This window comes from Populus euphratica, unplaced genomic scaffold (genome assembly GCF_000495115.2).
Source record: "Populus euphratica unplaced genomic scaffold, PopEup_1.0 scaffold5.1, whole genome shotgun sequence".
Lineage (NCBI taxonomy): Eukaryota > Viridiplantae > Streptophyta > Magnoliopsida > Malpighiales > Salicaceae > Populus > Populus euphratica.
The window spans coordinates 4,506,827-4,527,488 of record NW_011499848.1 but is presented as its reverse complement, the minus strand read 5'-3'; the positions used below and the strand labels follow the sequence as shown (position 1 = coordinate 4,527,488).

Below are 20,662 nucleotides of genomic sequence, written 5' to 3'. Positions count from 1 at the left end.
ATTGAGTTGGATAATACATGCACCGGTATTTATACTTATGTAATGAACATTTGAAAGGGGTCTGTCTGCATGTGTTTTATCACACATGGAGGTAAAATCCATATGATGGCGTGGCGTGATTCAAATGCAGTTTTGTAGAACATTTTAAAAAACGAAAACCCTAATAATTTCCACCACTTGCGAACGAACGCGAGAAAATGTTTGAGGTGCAATTACTCTTAAGATCCTGACAGCATCTGTTTTTTCAGATCTTTAAGAGGGCCGGGTCCTCTCTCCTTCTCCTTCTCTTTGCTACAGTTACAACTGCTTTTGTTCAAGTTTGTACCACACTCGAGGCATAAACCTTTGCAGCTTGGATCACAGATAACATCAAGGGTAATTTCTACATGCACCGTATCTCGGAGGGGCTTTGAAATATCAATTTCCTTATCTTCAGGAGGGAAGTGCAACCGGTCGTCCCACTCGATTGAAGCTTCATCACTGTCTTCTTCCTCAAAAATTGAAGATTTCAATTTATCATTACCAAATACTTTTCCCATATTAATAATCTCTGGTTCTTCCACGGGTTCTTCAGATAGTAAGAGAGAGAAGTTGGAGAAAATGCCCTCAGCAACTGGCTCTCCACACCTTCATCATAAATGATAAACAAGTGGGTTCAATTATAGAAGAATGATAAGGAAGCACTAAGTATGTTGTGAAACAAAATGCAACATAAAATTTGGCCTACATGGGAAGATTATGTATGACCTGGAAAATTCTTGGCATCAAATCAAAAGATATTGTCATATTATTCTCAACCTTTTGTCAATACTTTTAAATGAAGTTCAAGATGAATACTAACACCCATACCTGATGCGGTCAGACATCAGAGGTAAACAAGAAAATTTGATGAACTGGTTAGATTGCTTTTTCCAGAAAAGTCATGGGTCTTTAATAGCAGCTGCTGTTTTCCAGACAAGTCATGGGTCTTTAATAGCAGCTGCTGCATGAAAATTCCAGCAATCGCTATCCTAAAATATACTCTCACATTAAGTGCATTCAACGAGCAAACATGGTCAAGATATAAGCTACTTATCTCATGCATAACCTACAAAATTCTTGCCAGCTTAGATCAAACAGTGATGATGCCTGGATCTACATTTTCTTTTCTCACAAAGACTACACTCTACTAAAACCAAAGAAATGGCAACTAAAACTTGGCGATAGCTAAGAAAGTAAATCAAAAGTCTTGATCTTGGTTGCTGCACAGTCCATTTACTAATCATACTGTCATATGGTTGTATTATTCATAGAAACATTAAAGCTGGTAGTTCTATCTGGGGCTGGTGACAAAATATATCATGATTAGCAATTGGTCACAACTCAAAAGGACAACATTTTGCACTTTCCCTAAAATATGGTCACACAGCTGTCAGACTCATTGTGAGCGGCATACTTTACAGCCCAACTCTATGATAATTGTATAGGAACACTACACCACCACATTAAGAGGAGCAAAAAATTGATTTTTCCGCTTTTGAAAGACTGAAGTCATTATTTGTAGCTGTAGCTTTTCATAGATGCTATAATAAAAATCACACAAGAGACATCCAGATAATTCTAAAAATAGATATGTTGAATTGGTTGGATCGGGGAAAGAATTTCCATGAAACCTCTTACAAATTTAATCATATGCAAATAATTTCAAACAGCCAACACAGATAATCATTCTCCTAGGTAAATCTGGAAACTAAAGAAAAAAAGAAAACAATACTGCAATATGGTAGAAGCAAAAAAGAATTTTAAAGAGTGCACAAATACGCAGGGAAAAAAAGTTAAGTCCACTGGAAAACAAGGATCAGAAACTAAAATACCTGTAGCAAGCAAGAGTGATAACAGTTTTGATGATCCCATCTAGCCTCAACCTTTTCTTCTTCTTTGTCACGTCAATGGAGATCTGAACAGGAGTTCCAAGAGGGTAATCCTTCACGGCCTTCGTGACACGCAATCCCATTACTGAAGCCCTTGATTTTGAAATCTCAGTTGAAAGTTTTCCTAACCCAAGCCTTTCTAAAGTTGTACAGTACTCCACATGTGAAATTGAAGAATTTCTCTTGTAAATAATAGCACCTTCCCATGGCGATTCCATGTCTTCAGTGTCTTCTTCCTCTTGATCATCCCAATTAAGAGATAAATCAGTAAACTTCTGACTGTTAGAGTCCACTGCATGTCTTGCAGTAAACCTTATAATACTTTGTGATTTGTTTCTAAAAACATCACATGCACTCTTTCTTATACCCCTTGAAATTTTGCAATCAACAACAGAAAAGCTTGGATTTGATAGAGAAATTTTTTGGGAGAGCAAACCATCTGCTTTAAATTGGTTAATGTGGGGGGATAGAGCTATAGGGGATGTGAAGTAGACAAGTGACATCTTGGTTCCCTATACTCAGCTAGGAGAAGTTCTATTTGAGAAGAGATGATGAAGCTCTTTTGTTTAATATGCAAATAAATAGGAGAAGTATAAGAAATGCTCCAGATAATAGTCACGCAATTCTTGATCATAAGAGTTGGGAGAAATCAATACGAACTAGAGGGAAGTCAAAGGTATCGACTAAATCTGCAAAAACAATGAAAAACAGTTTAGACTGAAAGACATAATAGAAAAAACAGACTAATATTCTACACGATTCTAATGATCTATTTAACACAGGCAGCTTCTATTTAAAAGTTTTGAATACTCAACATATGGAAGTACATGGAAAATATGAAAATAAAGGGACAGCAATAAGATATTTTCGTATAACATCAAAGCAACCAAAGAAGAGGTGAAGGGACAGAACATTTTAAACATACTGCTACATGTATCTTGATGGTCTGCCTAACGGTTACAGTTTGTAACATCTCATAACATAATCCTCTCAAAGTTTTAAAATATGAAGCTCTACCATAGGTTAAACATAATCACAAATAGTGATAAAAGCTATAGTGCATGGCTAGCAAGAAAAGGACTGAGATTGAAGTTAGAAACCAACAGGCTTACATGGGATTTTAGTGCCCTGAATTGCTGTCCAGTTATTTCAAAATCTCCACTTTCGAACTATATAATAGAGAAGGTGAATGGCTGCAACGCTGCACGATGATTTACGAGGCTAAAACTACATGCTTTATTCAAGACCATGCTCAAACCGGAAAACAAAACAAAGAACCTAAGTGCTATTCTCTGGGTAGTTATAAGCAAATCTGTCTGGCCAGGAAAAGACACTGAAGCCTTTAAATTGAAATGATTAGTAAATAGCAAGAGTTAACATAAACCTCAACAGAATTTTTACTCGGAACATTCTTACAAACAGCTTATAAACACAAAAACTAGACCAAAAAAATGCAATTACATCCATCTATAAAATTTTTGAGAGAGACCCAGTTTCTATAGAGACCAAAAAAAGAAACCCATTACACAGAAAAATGGTTAAATCAGGGAGGGAGCAGCAAAGAAGTAACACTTGCTCACATATTACAAACATGTAGTAACAGTTCAAGAGTGAGCGAAATTGACAGGTGCAGCAACATAGACACCATAAAGAAGATTGTGTGACTTAGCTACTTACGGTGACTAAATATCAGCTTCTCGTGTTGAACAGAACTCAACTCGGTTACAAATTGCAAGGGACAGGACGGGAATGAACTGAATACAGCTCTGCTGTGTAGCTTCCATTAGATTAGATTAGAGCCAATACTTTGTTCTCATCTCGGCCCAAGTCTAGTCTACAACTAAAAAGGCCGAAGATGGGCCGAATGTGCAGGCTGCTAAATACAGAAAAAGATTGGTTTAATCTTAATTTTAATCCCTAAAATTAAGATTGCTTACTATTCGCCTGCTCTTCGTATATTCTAATTTATTAGATTAAAACATTACTTAATGCACTTCATTCGTTGTATAACTCCCAGTAGTCTGGAGCATCTTTGCTGTGTAAAAACCTTGCCTCCACTTGATAAACCCACAAATGCCAAAGCTACTAGCTATTAACATAATTAGGTATTAATGCCAGCCCAAAGATCTCGATTCGAGATGGAGCTAATAGTCTAAACATCAAACACCGCTACAGAAGATCAACAGACCAACCCCTCGAGCATCATTGTGGACAGAATCAAGCCATCCCCATGGTCCATTTTAACAAAGTTTCACGCTGGTTATTTTAAGATTCGCCTATCTCTAGGTGGCCGAGCTTTGTTATTCAAGACACTGGTAATTTCACCAATTGATGCACAGACCCTCTGCACCATATGTTGCGCTGCTCCACCCTGCAGGATTTCTTGTGCTGTGGTCTCTTGCTTTCCGAATCCTTACTTCAATTTCTTTTCTTTTCATATTGAGGCGCATGTTTTTCTTCAAGGTGGTGGAAGCCGAATTCTGGCATCGTGTAGTTAATCATCTGTTCGCTCCGCTCCCTGGATTTCTTGGCTTCTTTTGCTCCAATCTGCATGCTCCAACACTGTGTCCTACCTTGTTCTTTGGTGGGTATTTGCGGTTCCGATAGCGGCACTTGATGTTAAAATTTATGGCCAGTGGTTCTCTAAAGGAAAGAGGTTTCTGTCAACTTTTGAAAATCCAACAAGCCAGTTATCAGTAATTGGAAACTTGGTTGGTGCTCAAGCTGCAGCTAAGATGGGGTGGAAAGAGGTTGCTATTTTCTTGTTTTCCCCTGGCATGGTCCCTTATTTGGTGCTGTTTGTTACACTTTATCGCCGCTTATCTGATGGTGACAGGCTTCCAGCCATGTTTAAAATGTGGCCGAGACGTTGACCGACTTTGGAACTATCATACAGATCTTATTCGTCGAAACTTATAATCCTGTGTCAGGACCTAGGAAAGCTGCATGAAATCATTGAATACTAATAAATTATATATAAGAATATGGTGCAGGGACCATGAATTAGGGTTTGGTTTGGTTTTTTGCTTTGATAAGTAGGACAAAACCGTACAACCAGTGAAGGTTTGACTATATTAATTTGATTCTGACTGTAGTTACGCTGATCGAAACTATATATCTAATTGATTGGTCGTCGCTGTTTAATTACAAGTTAGCTATTCAGTTTCATTCTCATTCATAACTAGTTTTTTCTTACATGTGAAGCGGATTTGTAGACCTAGCCTCTTCAAGAGATATCTATGAGAAGGTTCAGCGTTGCATGGTGGGCTTAATTGCACGTTCCCATTGACTGTCCAAGCTCTCGCTTCAAGGGATTATGCAGGGGAAGTGAAAGGAGACGTTGAAGATGCTTTAATGCTTCTCCTTTCCGGGACCTCCATCGTGGTCTCACTTTGACAGTATTTATTGTGCCTAACACTAAATACAGAGAGATAGAGCAGTCATGAAGTTGATGGGCGTGGAATGGAGGATTGTTGAATAAATATATTAACCACCCACCATAAGAAACTAAAATCTAATTAGAAGCCTGTCTAAATCAACGCATAAATCACGTGCATATTAACCACCCACCATAAGAAACTAAAAATTAGAAGCCTGTCCAAATCAACGCATAAATCATGTGCTTTTTCTTATACATGACTTGATTTGAATACAGATTTTCTCTTGCTTTTCTAGGTTTTCAGCTACGTTGATGGCCATCTCAAGCTGGACAGGATCCGTTAAATTGGGATAAGAACTTAGATCGTGGGTGGCGCTATGGGTATACCGTTAGTGACCATTGACCTCACCTTCTCATGGTAAACTCCATGATTAAGCTTCACTCCTCAAAGAGGAGAAAAATACAGACTGTTGCTTGCGAGGAAAATATTCACAAGCAAATCAAATCGCTTGGGGTTTTTCAGTTGCAATTAACTTTCTTCTCTTGGAATTATTTTTTTCACAAATAATTTCGTTTGAATATACTGTTCAGTTACCGGCTGGAACAGAGAGAGAGGGGAGACCAGAAAATAACATTTTCACTTTTGAGTGAATCATCATCATCATCATCTCTCATTTCTTCTCTAGTGCCAATTACAACTCCACTCAATAAAGCCAACACAACGGTAACCTAACCTGACTAGACGCACTCCCCAAGCTGCACAACAGTTGCCAAACAACTGATGCCCCTTTGCAGGCTGCAGCAGTGAGAAGCGGTCTACAGTCTCAAGACTATCTAGAACACGAGTACGATTGGAAACTACCATCCAAACAAGAGTCTAATCTATCAGCGACAACCAGAAAACGCAAGAAACAGCAAAGAAAGAAATGCTATAGTTTTCACATTTCCAAACTTCACTTCAAAATCAGTCCATTATTAACCAGCCTCAGCATAAGCAGTCTCAAGGTGGGCTTGTTCTGCTTCCTGCACCTCCTTCTCCGTCTTCCTTCCTTTCTTGGATTTGTAGTACACGCTCATGAAGGTTCCCACAGCTCCATATTTCTTCCTGGCGTGTTCATAGAGGTCAGCATCAAACATCCTCCAGAATTTCTTCTCATTCAGCTCAGACACTGCATACTGAGGCTGGAAGCCGTGGTTTTCTATCAACCAGTTCTCCATTCTGCGAACTGCATCTGCACCATCGAACACCTCACCCCTCAACACTGGTCCAGGTGAATAATACACCCCAACATCGGTGAACATCTGTGCATAGGATGTGTCTCCCTGTCTGTGCTGATGCTCAAACCCTGGCTCAGGATACACCATAGTTTTCACAGGAAGCTTGAACAACCTGTGCGGACATAGCCAAATGGGATATACCTGGAAAAATCAACAACAGTCAGGTCAATGTTTAAGACACTCAACCCTCATGCAGTCATTTTACATCCTCATGCTATTATGTATTACAATATCAAACACCTGCGATGGTCATGTCCTCTCAAATAGTTTCCTTGCCCAGAGCCCACAAGAGTTCCCAACCAAAGCTAGGATGATACAAGGTTGACTTAATTTTTCACACAAATCAATCATTTGAGGAGATTACTTTTAGCATATGCCAAGAAAAGATGGGAAGTAAAAATTATCCAAAAAAAAAAAAAAAGAACTAGAGCTGTAAAAAGAAAAGGAACAGAGGAGACCAAGGTTACCTCCATCTCACGGTCAACCCATTCTAGGGCATCCCCAACCTTGTAAAGAGGAACAAGCATATCCTGAATGACATGCATCTCATGGTAATAGTTTCTGATTGCTTCACCTTGAGTAGCCTTGAGAAGAGAAACCTTTGGAGGCATCATCCAGCCTAAGAGAAATCTAAACCACCATTGATCAGCGAATGGAAGTATAAGCTTCCCCTCCCAGTACAAACACCTTGTGTGCCTGTGATAATATTCTCTGGTTGGAATGTACTCTACAAACTCCCCTTTCTTTAGGGCTGTCTGCGCATGCTGATAGAACCACGGTTTAAACCACCAACCAACATTGTTTATCACATTTCCCTTCTTCTTGGCCTCTTCTTTGGAGGCATATCTCCCTGTCATCATCACACCTTCGGTAGAGTTATAAATCATAGTCTCCACAAAGTCTGGAACCTTCTCTGGGTTATCCTGATCTCCATCTCTGGGTGCAAACGAGTCTATATAGGCCTGTGCAAGTTCTTTCAGATTACCCACTACAGGTTTGTAGGTCAGCCTCATGTATTCTTTAACAGGAATAAGCTTGATCTCAGCAGAGACAAGAAGCCCAAGTGTTCCCTGAGACCAAGGGATGGCATAGAAAAGATCAGAGTATTCATTGTCCTTGGTGGCTCTAACAACCTGGCCATCTGCCAAAACAATCTCATAAGCCACAACTGTGTCAGAGAACAAGCCATAGATGTGAGAGCTACCTTCAATCCCATAACCATTAATTAGCCCACCAACAGTGAGATCATCAAGTTCTGCAACCACTGCAAGGGAAAGATTCATTGGGACACTTGCCCTGCTAATCTGTCCCATATTTACAAGTGGCTCAACTCTAGCAACCATTCTCTCCCTGTCAATTTCAAGGATATTACAGAAAGCTGATAAATCGACTTCAAAGTGCCGAGCCCGTTTATAGTCAACATTCCGCATTCCAACAGCAATCCAGGGTTTACGAGCAGTGCAAACAAGACCATCCTTGGATGGATTCCTCTCTTTGAGGCGTTTCACCACTTTTTTAACATTTTCATCATGTTCCTTCTGACGCTGTTTGTAGGATTTCATCTCTGATTTGACATCCCCAAGGTAAGTGAGAAAGTAAAGGGTGAAGGAGATTGGGAGAACAACAAAAATAACTAAGATCCATCTGAACCGGACAAAATAGTCTACCCACACCTTCTTCCTCTTTGGGCGCAGGGGGGCCTCGAGATCGGACATTGTGCTTCAGGAAGACTCCTTTCACTGCACAAAATATATAAACATATAGAAATTGCTTAAATTCACATTCAGGCTCCAGGCCTTCAAGATGAATAAAGTAACATCAGTAAGGATTCTGGGACATTAGCAAAGAATAGGCAGCAAAAAAGAGCACTAAAGTTCAACAATTTCTGCATTCCACTTAAAAATAAAATTTGGGAAAGGTATTGATGACAATGCATCAACATCATATACTTCAGGGAACCACTAACCACAACTGTTACACACGACAAAATGCATGTAATAAATCTAAAGTGTTGCAGTTTGCACTGAAGAAATGAAAAGGGTTATTGAGTTAGTCAATAGGATGAATATGAAATCAATCAGGTCTCTTCCAAAATTACAGTTGTGTAGGGACAATTGCATCTCTTAAGAAACAGTATGTGAACCTTTTGATGCACATATTGAAGCAGAAAATGTTCTTCAAAGAAAGTTATACTGCAGAAAGCTGTAGTTAAAAACATTACACAGCATAGTAGTAGGTAGTCATAAGGTCAACGGATGGCATCATGAGTAGAGAAAGATAGTATCTTAAGGCACCAGTATCCAAAACATGCAAAGCACAAAGCCTGAACCTTTAGCCCCAGCAAAACATGAGTCAGTGAGAAGCCACAGGGATTTCCATTATGAATCTCCAACAAGTACAATGGGTGAACTAAAAGTGCCAAAGTCTAACCAAGATAAATAAGTATGCCCTGGGTCTGTGGCATACACCAATCCCTCCCATTGGAACAAATACACTTGGCAGATTATGTTGAAAAGCACATGCTAACTTCGAATGTCAAGAAAAGAGAGATTAACACACAAAAGAAGACATAGGAGAAGCTGATTAGGTGTAGCATAAAAAAGTTACTTTAGGACCACAAAAGTTCTTTCCAGAACTAAAATACTCAATTGAGTCACAACTACCAGGAAAACTATGATATGTCCTAAAATTTAACAAGCTGATTAGGTGCATATCAATTCTGCAAAAAGAGACATACAATGAAGGCATGCAGATGGCCCTGTCTTTACTAAGCCTTAGACAAACTAAAAATAATAGCTAACATTAAGATACCATTGACAATGATGCTCAGCTTTATCATCTACCCAACTGAAGGGAACAATATAAGAGTGACAAAATTGAGTTCACATTAAAATTAAAAACACCATTTCAGAGGAAGTTTCCAAAAGGGAAAAAAAATAAAAATAAGCTCAAACTGCAACCTATAGGTTAATTAACAATCACTGGAAAAAACCTGTTTGAGACTGTTCATATCAAATAGGCAAATTGAACTACAACACTATGCTTGTTACGATTAGGCAAGATCCAGCTAATATTAATTGTTAACAAAAATCGATTTGCTGTGTTAAAGATTGCTGAGTTGATAAATATTCTCGTTTGGCACAAAATTTCAACTATGAAGCTCAACACAAATTTTTTTTAAAAGTAGAAATAAAAACCTAATTCGCAGATTTGGGAAAAATTGGAAATAGAAGAAAATCTCTCGGTTTATTTACTTTACAACCTTTTACTTAATTATTTTAAATTGTATGCCACATGGCTGATATTTTCCACCTGGCTACGCTTTAACATAGAAAATGGATTTATGTTTACAATTGAGATAAGTTGGTGTGTATATATATATATACAATGAGATTTGCTAGGTTGAATTTGCAAAATCATCCGCACATGGTTCAATAGTCTATAATAAATCTCGCATGCAACCTAGACATTGCTAATTATCCTTTTGGATCTACATTGCATTTCCTCACTGTGATCTGCTTCACATTCATAACCTCAATGTACCTCCATTCGCCTTTAAGGAACAGAATTCATACCATAGAAAGCACAACGAGCAACATTATAAGACCAAGATTTAGAAGATCTAAAGCAAATTATCTTCAACTGCATAATATTAAATATCATATGCTCACTTAGAGACCCGAAACGCACATTTCTTTCAGGAAATCAAGATCTTTTTGACAAGATCACAGAACAAAAAATGAAAGAAAACGTTGATCTGAAATGGAACCCCTGGGTTTAAAAAACACTGCTAAATATCAGATCCACTAACTATCAGATCGAGTTCAACGGGTATTGCGAATTTCTTCAAGCAAAATGATGACATGGTACAAAAGGCACTTCCAGTAAGCCCAATCTTCTAAAAATGATTCCACCAAAGAAAGACACTTCCACAACTAAAGATGTGACGATTTTTCACATGAAATTAACAAAGTACTTAACTAACAGGAAATGAGACCTGCCAAAGAGTAATAAGAGGTCCGATCTACCCTTAAAATGAAAAGATTCTGGACAGAAACTAAAATTGAGCGCGAGAAAAATAATTAAGGAACAAGAACAATAACTGTCTAAAAGGTTTAAGTTTCCTTCATCTTCTCTGCAACCAAACAGAATAACCCACTTGGATGACACTCACCAGAAACCAGAAAAATAAAACTTTATAGTCATTTTGTTTCAGTGAAAAGGAAAAATGTAGCTTTTAACACATGACACGAATCCAATACCTCCCTTTTCCAACGGATTCCATCATTTTCTAAAAATTATAGCAAACAAAAACGCTGAAAAGGGACCAAAGAATCAAAAGACTAAGATTTTAGAGAAGGAGAAAAGAAAAGCTACCTGAAACACAGTAGGCTCGGAAATGGGCAGATGGGGACCGGATTTTAAGCTTAGAAGCTCGAGTGATCGCTCGGAAATGGGCAGATGGGGACCGGATTGAAGCTCGAGTGATTAATATAGTGAGTGAAGTTTACTGGCAAGTGGTGAGCAGAAACAGGGTGACATTTTACTTAATAAAACAAAAATAACAATAAAATAATATTTTCCTTTTCTTAAAAGAGAAATACTAAAGAGAAAGAAACAAGAAAAATGAAGATATCGAAGACAGATCACAAAAACAACCCGAAGAGATTCGCTGGCTGTCACGTTGGACTCGCCCAGATAGACTCGCCATCATGTGACGACCGTGACAGTTATTTTTTTTAGATTAGCGTAGTTGTTCGGATCTATGTATTACGATTAATTTTACGAATCCTGGAGTTAATAATTATATAAGTCTCTAGTAGCTATCGTATAAGCAATCAAGAACTTGAACCTGAAAACACAAAAAAATAAACCTTTTAATTTTAAATTTTTACCACTTAACCATTAGATGGTTCGTCATAGTTATTTTTAAGACTTCTTTGTTGCAAACATGCACTAATGAAGCATTAACCCCCACAAAAAATTTAATATTTAATCTTTCTCTTGCTTTAGAAATACTTTAACGGAAAAGGATAGCCGGAAAAAGATGATTCGATGTGACCCCTTATGCAGCTAGGTTCAATTAATTAAATGATGGTGATTTTTTAGATTATTGATGCGTTTGAATTGCCAAAGGAGAGGGAGGTGGACCGACCAATATAAAAAAGTGAAATTCGAGAAGGAAGGAAGGAGGGGATTAGATTGACATAGATGGCCACTTTGCACCATCTCCGGTAAATATTGTTTTTAAATATGTTTTATATTTTTAGATAATTTTTTTATAATTTATTTTTATATTAATATATTAAAATAATATGATAATATAAAAAATAATTTAAATTAAAAAAATAATAAAAACAAATAATACCTTAAACACGTAATAAAATCTTCGGCATTTCAAACACATATTATTTCCAATTTTCTTATTTTCTTAAAAAAACTATTTAAAAAATAAATCAAACTTTATTCCTCTACAGTAATAATTGTTTTGTTTTTTTTACAAACTCTACGCTCCATTTATAAATTTTCTATCTTTATACAAACTCTACAATTAAAAATAGTCATGCACGTGTTTTTGAATTTACCCTTTTTGTTTTTTTAGAAAACAATTACAGGTTTTAATTATAAGAAAAACTAATGTTTTTTATTATAAAAAATGTATTTTTTATTATTAATAAATACTTTTTTCATTGAAAAAAAAATATACGTGTGATTTTATCTTAAGGAAATTGACGTAATTTTTTCTTGTTCCAGAACAGTTTTAATTTCAAATCACGTAAATAACTCTTTTTACTTGTAGAGCTTATATAAGAATACAGTACTTGTTTAAGTTTAGAGAGGGAGGTGGACCGACCAATATAAAAAAGTGAAATTCGAGAAGGAAGGAAGGAGGGGATTAGATTGACATAGATGGCCACTTTGCACCATCTCCGGTAAATATTGTTTTTAAATATGTTTTATATTTTTAGATAATTTTTTTATAATTTATTTTTATATTAATATATTAAAATAATATGATAATATAAAAAATAATTTAAATTAAAAAATAATAAAATCAAATAATACCTTAAACACGTAATAAAATCTTCGGCATTTCAAACACATATTATTTCCAATTTTCTTATTTTCTTAAAAAAACTATTTAAAAAATAAATCAAACTTTATTCCTCTACAGTAATAATTGTTTTGTTTTTTTTACAAACTCTACGCTCCATTTATAAATTTTCTATCTTTATACAAACTCTACAATTAAAAATAGTCATGCACGTGTTTTTGAATTTACCCTTTTTGTTTTTTTAGAAAACAATTACAGGTTTTAATTATAAGAAAAACTAATGTTTTTTATTATAAAAAGTGTATTTTTTATTATTAATAAATACTTTTTTCATTGAAAAAAAAATATACGTGTGATTTTATCTTAAGGAAATTGACGTAATTTTTTCTTGTTCCAGAACAGTTTTAATTTCAAATCACGTAAATAACTCTTTTTACTTGTAGAGCTTATATAAGAATACAGTACTTGTTTAAGTTTAATTTATTTTTTAAATTTAAATTTTAAAATAGATTATATATATATATATAATTGTGGGTCACGAATGAGTCTAAACTATGCTATTAAATTTTAAATTTTGAATTATGTTATTTGTTAAAAAAGAGTTTTACTATTATGCGACTTTGAAAAAAAAAATTATTTCTACATTTGAAATTCTGATATGATTTTTCGATGAAAATAGTTACCTTTTGAGGATTGAATTGATGATTTCGATTCTGATATTCATTTTCTTTTTCCTGCGGTTGTTCTTTACAGAGAGACGTGTTCCTAATATAGGCACGGCCCTGACTTGCGGGCGTGTTATATATTGGTAAAGTATTTTATATTTGAAGATATATTAAAATAATATTTTATTTTATTTGTTAAAAATTATTTTTCATGTAAATATATTAAAACAATAAAATATATTTTAAAAATATGTATATTTATAAATAATATTTGAACCGCGATATTAAATACTCCTATAGTATTCCACATAGTATCATATTACTAAGAAAAAGGACCGTAAATATTCCTCAGTACGACAAAATGAAGAAAAAACAGTAAAAAGAAAAGAAAAAGCAAAATAAAAAATAGGTTCAGGATCGACTATCAACATTGCTTATAACCAGCAAATTTCTTCCTTGATTACCGGTTTCATAAATTGCAACCTTTCTCGTAAATGTTTGACTTGGCATAGTGATAAGCACTGCTTTTATATATATATATATATGTATGTATGTATGTATGTATGTATGTGATACAACATGTTTTTGTGAGTGTAGTTATAGTTATTTTTTAAAATTATTTTTATTTAGAAATATATATTAAAATAATATTTTTTTATTTTTTAAAAATTATTTTTTTATATTAACACATCAAAATAATTTTAAAATATGAAAAATTATTAATTTGAAGTAAAGAAAAAAATAAAAACATTTTAAATTTTTATAAAAGCATTTTTAAATTGTAAAAAGAAAAAGAAAAAAAAGATTTTTAAATTGTAAAAAGAAAAAGAAAAAGAAAAAAAAACTTTTCAATGTAAAAATAAAAAATCATTGTATATAAGTGAAAAATAATATCATTAGAATTTCTTTATGATATAAATATATAACATGTCAATAAATTGTGCATATATATATATATATATATATATATATAAAGAAGAAGCTCAAGTGCGTGGATCCAGGATCAACCGGAAGACTATTAATAACACGGTTTGACAATACATTTTTCTCATTACAAAAAAATCAATATATAACATCTTAAAAAATTATCCCACATTGCTGGTAAAGGCAAAGCTCAATCTTATTCGATGTTGTTTGATAATAAATTTCTATTCTCATCAAGAATATCAAATAATTTTTTTTTTTTTGTGTATGAAATTATTTGGGATGGTGGGTTAAGTAGAGAATTAAATTAATATTCTTATTGTTTTTATAAATATATTAAAACCATTCCAAGAATGAACGATTAAAAAGAAATTCCTTCCTCGCACCCTCCAAGTTATCGTGTTGAATCTTGAATCTCCAAGTACATTAACTTAATTAGAGTCAAATCAAGTAATAATACTACGATAAAAAAGTAATTAATGGCAAATCTTTTGTTAGAAAAAAGGGGCCGACCATATTCACGGTACAATTATAATTATATTATTTTTTATTCTTGATAAAATGCATGTTAATTAGGAAGTTCTGCTTTAAAAAAAATACTTGGAATGTTACCATTAATAAAAGGAAAAACCAATTATAAAAAAGAAAAACAAAATTTTCTAACAAATTCCGTAATTAGAGGACATTTGCTCTAACAAATTCCGTAATTAGAGGACATTTGTGATTTTAGAAATATAATTATAGTTATTTTTTAAATAATTTTTTATATTAAAATATATATTAATAATTTTTTTTATTTTTTAAAAATTATTTTTGATATCAACATATTAAAATAATTTAATAACAATAAAAATATAAAAAAATAATACATTATTTGCTGGGTTTAAGAGATACGGTTACGAGGTTATGAGGTGTGGTTGAAAATCAGTTTAAAAATACAAATTCAACTCAAAACCTAAAAATTAATAATGCTAAATTTAATTTTTCAGGTCATATTAAAGTTAAAAAACAAAAGTGTATGAAGACTGTACTCTTTTGCCTTGTTAGAAGAACAAGATTACATCTTTTTTTTTTTTAAATTAATATGAGTGTCTGGGCCAGTTTACGCATACCATGACTAATCCCACAATAAAATCAGTTTAAAAATACAAATTCAACTCAAAACCTAAAAATTAATAATGCTAAATTTAATTTTTCAGGTTATATTAAAGTTAAAAAACAAAAGTGTATGAAGACTGTACTCTTTTGCCTTGTTAGAAGAACAAGATTACATTTTTTTTGTTTTTTAGATTAATATGGGTATTCGGGTCAGTTTACGCGTACCACGACTAATCCTACGGGTCTTGAAATTAACGACCATGTAAATCTCCAGTGGCTATCATATGACCAACTAAGACTCGAACTTGATAATACTGTTCATTGCATCCTTTACTGTTCAAGAGATTGCCCAGTTTTTTTGGCAGAAGAGATAATGGCCTTCGACATATCATGACTGACTTTTTGTCAATTAAAAAATCAACGTACGAGCCCGTAAAATGATGGCAATGGATCGGAAGGATGCGTGGATAGCCATTTATTTCCTTTCGAGAAGTGATCAAGGCTCGGTGCCAAATTGTTCTTATCAATGCTTTTGTCGTCGAACATTTATCGTTTGCTTGTGGCATGGAAGGGGCAGAGTAGAGTCATAATGACATGCTGTTTCTCGAGAAGAAAAATTGCAATCTACACTACACCAAATTTGCACTTATAATTGTCCTTTTTATTCCCTACTCGTGTTACAATTCTTGTACAGTGTTTTTTTAATAAAATTTTATATATAGAATGCTATTTTTATATGAAGTGTTTTTTATTTAACAATATATTAAAAAAATATTTTTTATTTTTTAAAATTTATATCAATTGTGATCATAATTTCAAATGCAACTCAGCAGGGTACAGCAATCCTTTCAATAACAAACCAGTAAAATTTGATAGTTACGGTAACTAAATTTATCAACCCTATTGAAGGAAAAAACATAGCTAGAATTCAGAAATACTGGACAAAATGTAGAGAAAAAAAACTAAAAATTACAGATGTAGAAAAACACATGTGGATAAATTCTAGAATTTACATATTCGGAAAAAATGCATCAGAAGTTCTAGATATTATATGGCAATATCCTTTCCTGGATAATATTCTACGTAGTCTCATTCAGTAGTTAACGTAAGAACATATTGATATCTCGATCGCAAATGACAATTTTCAATAGCATGAAACAAACCAAGCACAACATCTCCACCAGTCACGTACAACAGATTCGATGGATTATTAAAGATTGGAGATGCGAGCTAGAGAAGAGCGATACTGAGATCCTTTGTTTTTTTACTAGACGAATATACCAACAAGTTATAGAGCTTACACAGCCATGACTCGGAAGTTCGAGCTCCCACTCAAAGAAAAAAGGCCGCGACATGATCCTTGGTCTCCTCTGGCTCGAGATTATTTTGCATGCTCAGACTTCCAAATCAGCTGGCAGATTATAGTGAGTGTGCGAGGGCAACTGATGCCATATATATATATATATAGAAGCACGAGAACTCCGCTGGATGTATGTTCTTCGTTTAATTTTCTCAGTCGCAGTATCGCCTGAAATCGCATCCTGGACCTTTTGAGTTTGGTACACAGATCCATGGTATGTTGATTTAATACGTCTCTCTTCTTTCTTTGTAAGTCGAACGGTTTGATGCCGACCCGAATTAGAAAATCAAGACAACTATGGACTGTTATTCCTGTTTTCGTTTTTGAATAACACCATATGTACTTGTGTTTTGGTTAAGAAAATACCTGCTCATAAATGGACCTTTTGCTCGGAGAGATTAATGATTTGAGATTATCCTTCTTGTTTTGAGAGTTTTTTGGCAGGTTCGGCTGGATTGATTGGACGCTGTGATGAGAAAATGCTGAAAAGGAAAGCCTCTTGACTTATTTATACCATTAATAAGTTATATTTTAAAGTCTCAGGAATTAAGTTTTATTTTTATTATTTTTTATATAATATCAAAGTTTTAATAACAAAATAACCATGAGTTAAAATTTTATTATTTTTATTTTATTTAATAAAAATAAGCACAAGATAATAATAAATATATATAAATTTTAAAATCTGAAAGATTTTATTTAAAAACATATATTAAAAAAATAATATAAATAATATATAAGAATATAACCTTTAATTCAATTTTAAATTTTGAGTTGAAATATTTATCTTAGTTTGCATCAATTATTTTCAATTTGATTAATTAACTATGTGCTCTTTCAAAAATTTCTGGACTAGTCCTTTTTTTCCTCTTCAAATTTATCCAATTCAATTCACCAACTCTCCCAATAAATAAATAAATCAAATAACTAATTTTTATCAAACCTTAATGTTCACAAGCATGCGGACGATAAATGGACCGTTAAACTAAACAATTCTGTGTTTTCTTTTCTTTTCTAAAAAAAAAGTTGGCTACATATTATCATAAGCAAATAAGAGTGATTTTAATTAAAAAATTAAATAGTGTTTTTAGGTTATTTTTAGCATATCAAAACAAAATATTTTTTTCATAAAAAAAATAAAACTTTAATCAAATCACAAGCTATCTAATCGGATTAATGCATTTATAAAATATGTTGATTTAATACGTCTCTCTTCTTTCTTTGTAAGTCGAACGGTTTGATGCCGACCCGAATTAGAAAATCAAGACAACTATGGACTGTTATTCCTGTTTTCGTTTTTGAATAACACCATATGTACTTGTGTTTTGGTTAAGAAAATACCTGCTCATAAATGGACCTTTTGCTCGGAGAGATTAATGATTTGAGATTATCCTTCTTGTTTTGAGAGTTTTTTGGCAGGTTCGGCTGGATTGATTGGACGCTGTGATGAGAAAATGCTGAAAAGGAAAGCCTCTTGACTTATTTATACCATTAATAAGTTATATTTTAAAGTCTCAGGAATTAAGTTTTATTTTTATTATTTTTTATATAATATCAAAGTTTTAATAACAAAATAACCATGAGTTAAAATTTTATTATTTTTATTTTATTTAATAAAAATAAGCACAAGATAATAATAAATATATATAAATTTTAAAATCTGAAAGATTTTATTTAAAAACATATATTAAAAAAATAATATAAATAATATATAAGAATATAACCTTTAATTCAATTTTAAATTTTGAGTTGAAATATTTATCTTAGTTTGCATCAATTATTTTCAATTTGATTAATTAACTATGTGCTCTTTCAAAAATTTCTGGACTAGTCCTTTTTTTCCTCTTCAAATTTATCCAATTCAATTCACCAACTCTCCCAATAAATAAATAAATCAAATAACTAATTTTTATCAAACCTTAATGTTCACAAGCATGCGGACGATAAATGGACCGTTAAACTAAACAATTCTGTGTTTTCTTTTCTTTTCTAAAAAAAAAGTTGGCTACATATTATCATAAGCAAATAAGAGTGATTTTAATTAAAAAATTAAATAGTGTTTTTAGGTTATTTTTAGCATATCAAAACAAAATATTTTTTTCATAAAAAAAATAAAACTTTAATCAAATCACAAGCTATCTAATCGGATTAATGCATTTATAAAAAAAAATATAAATAATAATAATAATAATAATAAATCACAAGCAAGCTTCCTTTTCAGCTCATATGGCAACCAAAGCCCAACTATTTTTTCTAGCAAAGATGATCATGTCTAAATATTACTAGATAGATGATTGAGTTTAAATATAAATTTAGCTAACTTAGTAACATGAATAAAAAAAAATATAATGATAATAAATGAACTAGAAAAAAATTGACAATAAAAAAAGGTTAAAAAACCTGACTCAAACCCATCTTAACATATGAAAATGTAACTTGGTTTTCACAAAAGCATCATATCAAAAGCAAATTGAATTTAACTATGAAGATCTATTATCAAATAATACAATACTGAAATGCAAGATTAAAAAAAAATAGTTTTAAAAAAAACAACAAAAACCTGAATTGAACTAGGTTAACCAGATAACTCTGTGATTACAAGCATAAAATTAAAAAAACCTCATAAAATAGAAGTAATAAAAAAATATTAATCAATTAAATGCTGAATGATAAAATTTGAATTAAAAATCACTTTTATAAAATCAAATGTTCAAAGATTTTATTTGATAATGAAAAAAAATTAAATGAGAACACTATAATCTAGTAGAAAATAAAATAAAAAATAATAATTCAAAGCTTAATTTTTAGTAACCAAAATATTGAAGTATGAAATTAAAGAAAAAAATATGACCAAAAAAAGTTGAAAAAAATAACTCAAATCTACTTGGTTAGACATGCAAAATCCATGTTCTATTTGTGATACTAGGGTAATTTTGTAGAAAAAAAATTAAATAAAACAACAAAACTTAATTATCAAATAATCAAATATTAAAAGGTAAGGTAACTTAATTTCTAATTAAATAAATATTGAAATATAAAACTAAACAAATATGAACTTTATAAAAGAGGAAATAAACCAATTAAATGTGGGTAAATTTCCTAAATATTGGTTAAAGTTCTAAACTTGTAGTTTGTGATATTTTAAAGCTAAACTCGATTAAAAAGCTTAATTTTTAATTAATTTAATGTTGAAAGATAAAATAAAAATACAAATATTATTTAAAAAATTATTAAATTAAAAAAGAAAGAAAGAATAAATCATAAAAAAATTAATTCTAAAAATTATTTTAAATAAAAAAAATATTAATTAAAAGAATAAATATTAAATATTATAGGTAAAAAAATTAAAGAGATATAAAATTTAATAAATTTTTTTTAATTTTTTTAATTATTTAAAATAAAACAAATAAAAATAAAAAGGAAGTCAAACCAATTCTAAAAAAAAAAAATAAAGAGTTATTTTGAAAAAAATAGAGGGACATACATTGAAATTGAAATAAAGAAGGGGAAAAAAAAATTGTCGACACGAAATCAGAGTTTTGATGGCTACAAAATCTATCTAGATATGAGAGCGTTAAGAGGATTCAAACGCTATCCCGGCACGCATCTCTTCACCATTAAATTATGATTCACGGTTTGTCTAAATGACATTGGCAACTCAACATGTGCTTCCCTCACCAACTATTTTTTTTAAATACTATTTAATATTTATTAAAATATTAAATTCAACTCATACTTTACTTGATTATAATAGAAAAGCCAAAATAAATATATAAAAATACTCTTGAACTCCAGCCTATGATTTTTTATTTATTTTTAAGTGATTTAATCATTCAAGTATCATTGAAAAACTGAAAAGATGAGAAAATCTCTCAACACAAGTTTAAGATTTTATTTTTGTTTTTAAGACCATTTAAATTATTTCGCTGCACTAAAAGAATAAAGGAATACTAATTTGTTCAAGTTAATTCCACAATGATTGATGAATCGCAC

General features: G+C 32.2%; 2 protein-coding genes and 1 long non-coding RNA gene across 7 annotated transcripts; 1 reads left to right on the top strand and 2 right to left on the bottom strand.

Moving 5' to 3' along the window:
- Positions 1 to 92: 92 nt before the first annotated feature.
- On the bottom strand, positions 93 to 3,668 carry LOC105117593 (BTB/POZ domain protein, putative (DUF177)). Of its 3 annotated transcripts, none has more exons than XM_011015322.1 (3): positions 3,588 to 3,668; positions 1,854 to 2,599; positions 93 to 627 (listed from the first exon to the last, which is right to left on the bottom strand). In XM_011015322.1, exons 2-3 carry the CDS (start codon positions 2,411 to 2,413, stop codon positions 219 to 221), a joined length of 969 nt encoding a protein of 322 aa, XP_011013624.1. In that variant the 5' UTR covers positions 2,414 to 2,599; positions 3,588 to 3,668; the 3' UTR covers positions 93 to 218. The 3 variants fall into 3 exon arrangements, with proteins under 3 accessions (XP_011013624.1, XP_011013635.1, XP_011013627.1); XM_011015333.1 differs by lacking the exon at positions 3,588 to 3,668 and adding an exon at positions 3,491 to 3,581; XM_011015325.1 differs by lacking the exon at positions 3,588 to 3,668 and adding an exon at positions 3,023 to 3,324.
- A 2,162-nt stretch (positions 3,669 to 5,830) lies between these two features.
- Positions 5,831 to 11,011, bottom strand: LOC105117570 (delta(24)-sterol reductase-like). Of its 3 annotated transcripts, none has more exons than XM_011015295.1 (3): positions 10,945 to 11,011; positions 7,035 to 8,306; positions 5,831 to 6,708 (listed from the first exon to the last, which is right to left on the bottom strand). In XM_011015295.1, exons 2-3 carry the CDS (start codon positions 8,280 to 8,282, stop codon positions 6,265 to 6,267), a joined length of 1,692 nt encoding a protein of 563 aa, XP_011013597.1. In that variant the 5' UTR covers positions 8,283 to 8,306; positions 10,945 to 11,011; the 3' UTR covers positions 5,831 to 6,264. The 3 variants fall into 3 exon arrangements, with proteins under 3 accessions (XP_011013597.1, XP_011013603.1, XP_011013610.1); XM_011015301.1 differs by having other exon boundaries at positions 7,035 to 8,363; positions 10,945 to 10,987; XM_011015308.1 differs by lacking the exon at positions 10,945 to 11,011 and adding an exon at positions 10,378 to 10,401.
- On the top strand, positions 10,931 to 11,123 carry LOC105117586 (uncharacterized). The gene is made up of 2 exons (XR_840783.1): positions 10,931 to 11,006; positions 11,047 to 11,123. It is a non-coding gene; the product is annotated as an uncharacterized LOC105117586 (long non-coding RNA).
- The last annotated feature ends 9,539 nt before the right edge of the window (positions 11,124 to 20,662 follow it).

Coding starts and splice junctions, on each gene's coding strand:
- LOC105117593 (XM_011015322.1), bottom strand. CDS start 2,413: ATGTCACTTGTCTACTTCACATCCCCTATAGCTCTATCCCCCCACATT. Junction 628..1,853: donor ATCACTCTTGCTTGCTACAG/GTATTTTAGTTT, acceptor TTTATGATGAAG/GTGTGGAGAGCCAGTTGCTG.
- LOC105117570 (XM_011015295.1), bottom strand. CDS start 8,282: ATGTCCGATCTCGAGGCCCCCCTGCGCCCAAAGAGGAAGAAGGTGTGG. Junction 6,709..7,034: donor GGGTTGACCGTGAGATGGAG/GTAACCTTGGTC, acceptor TGATTTTTCCAG/GTATATCCCATTTGGCTATG.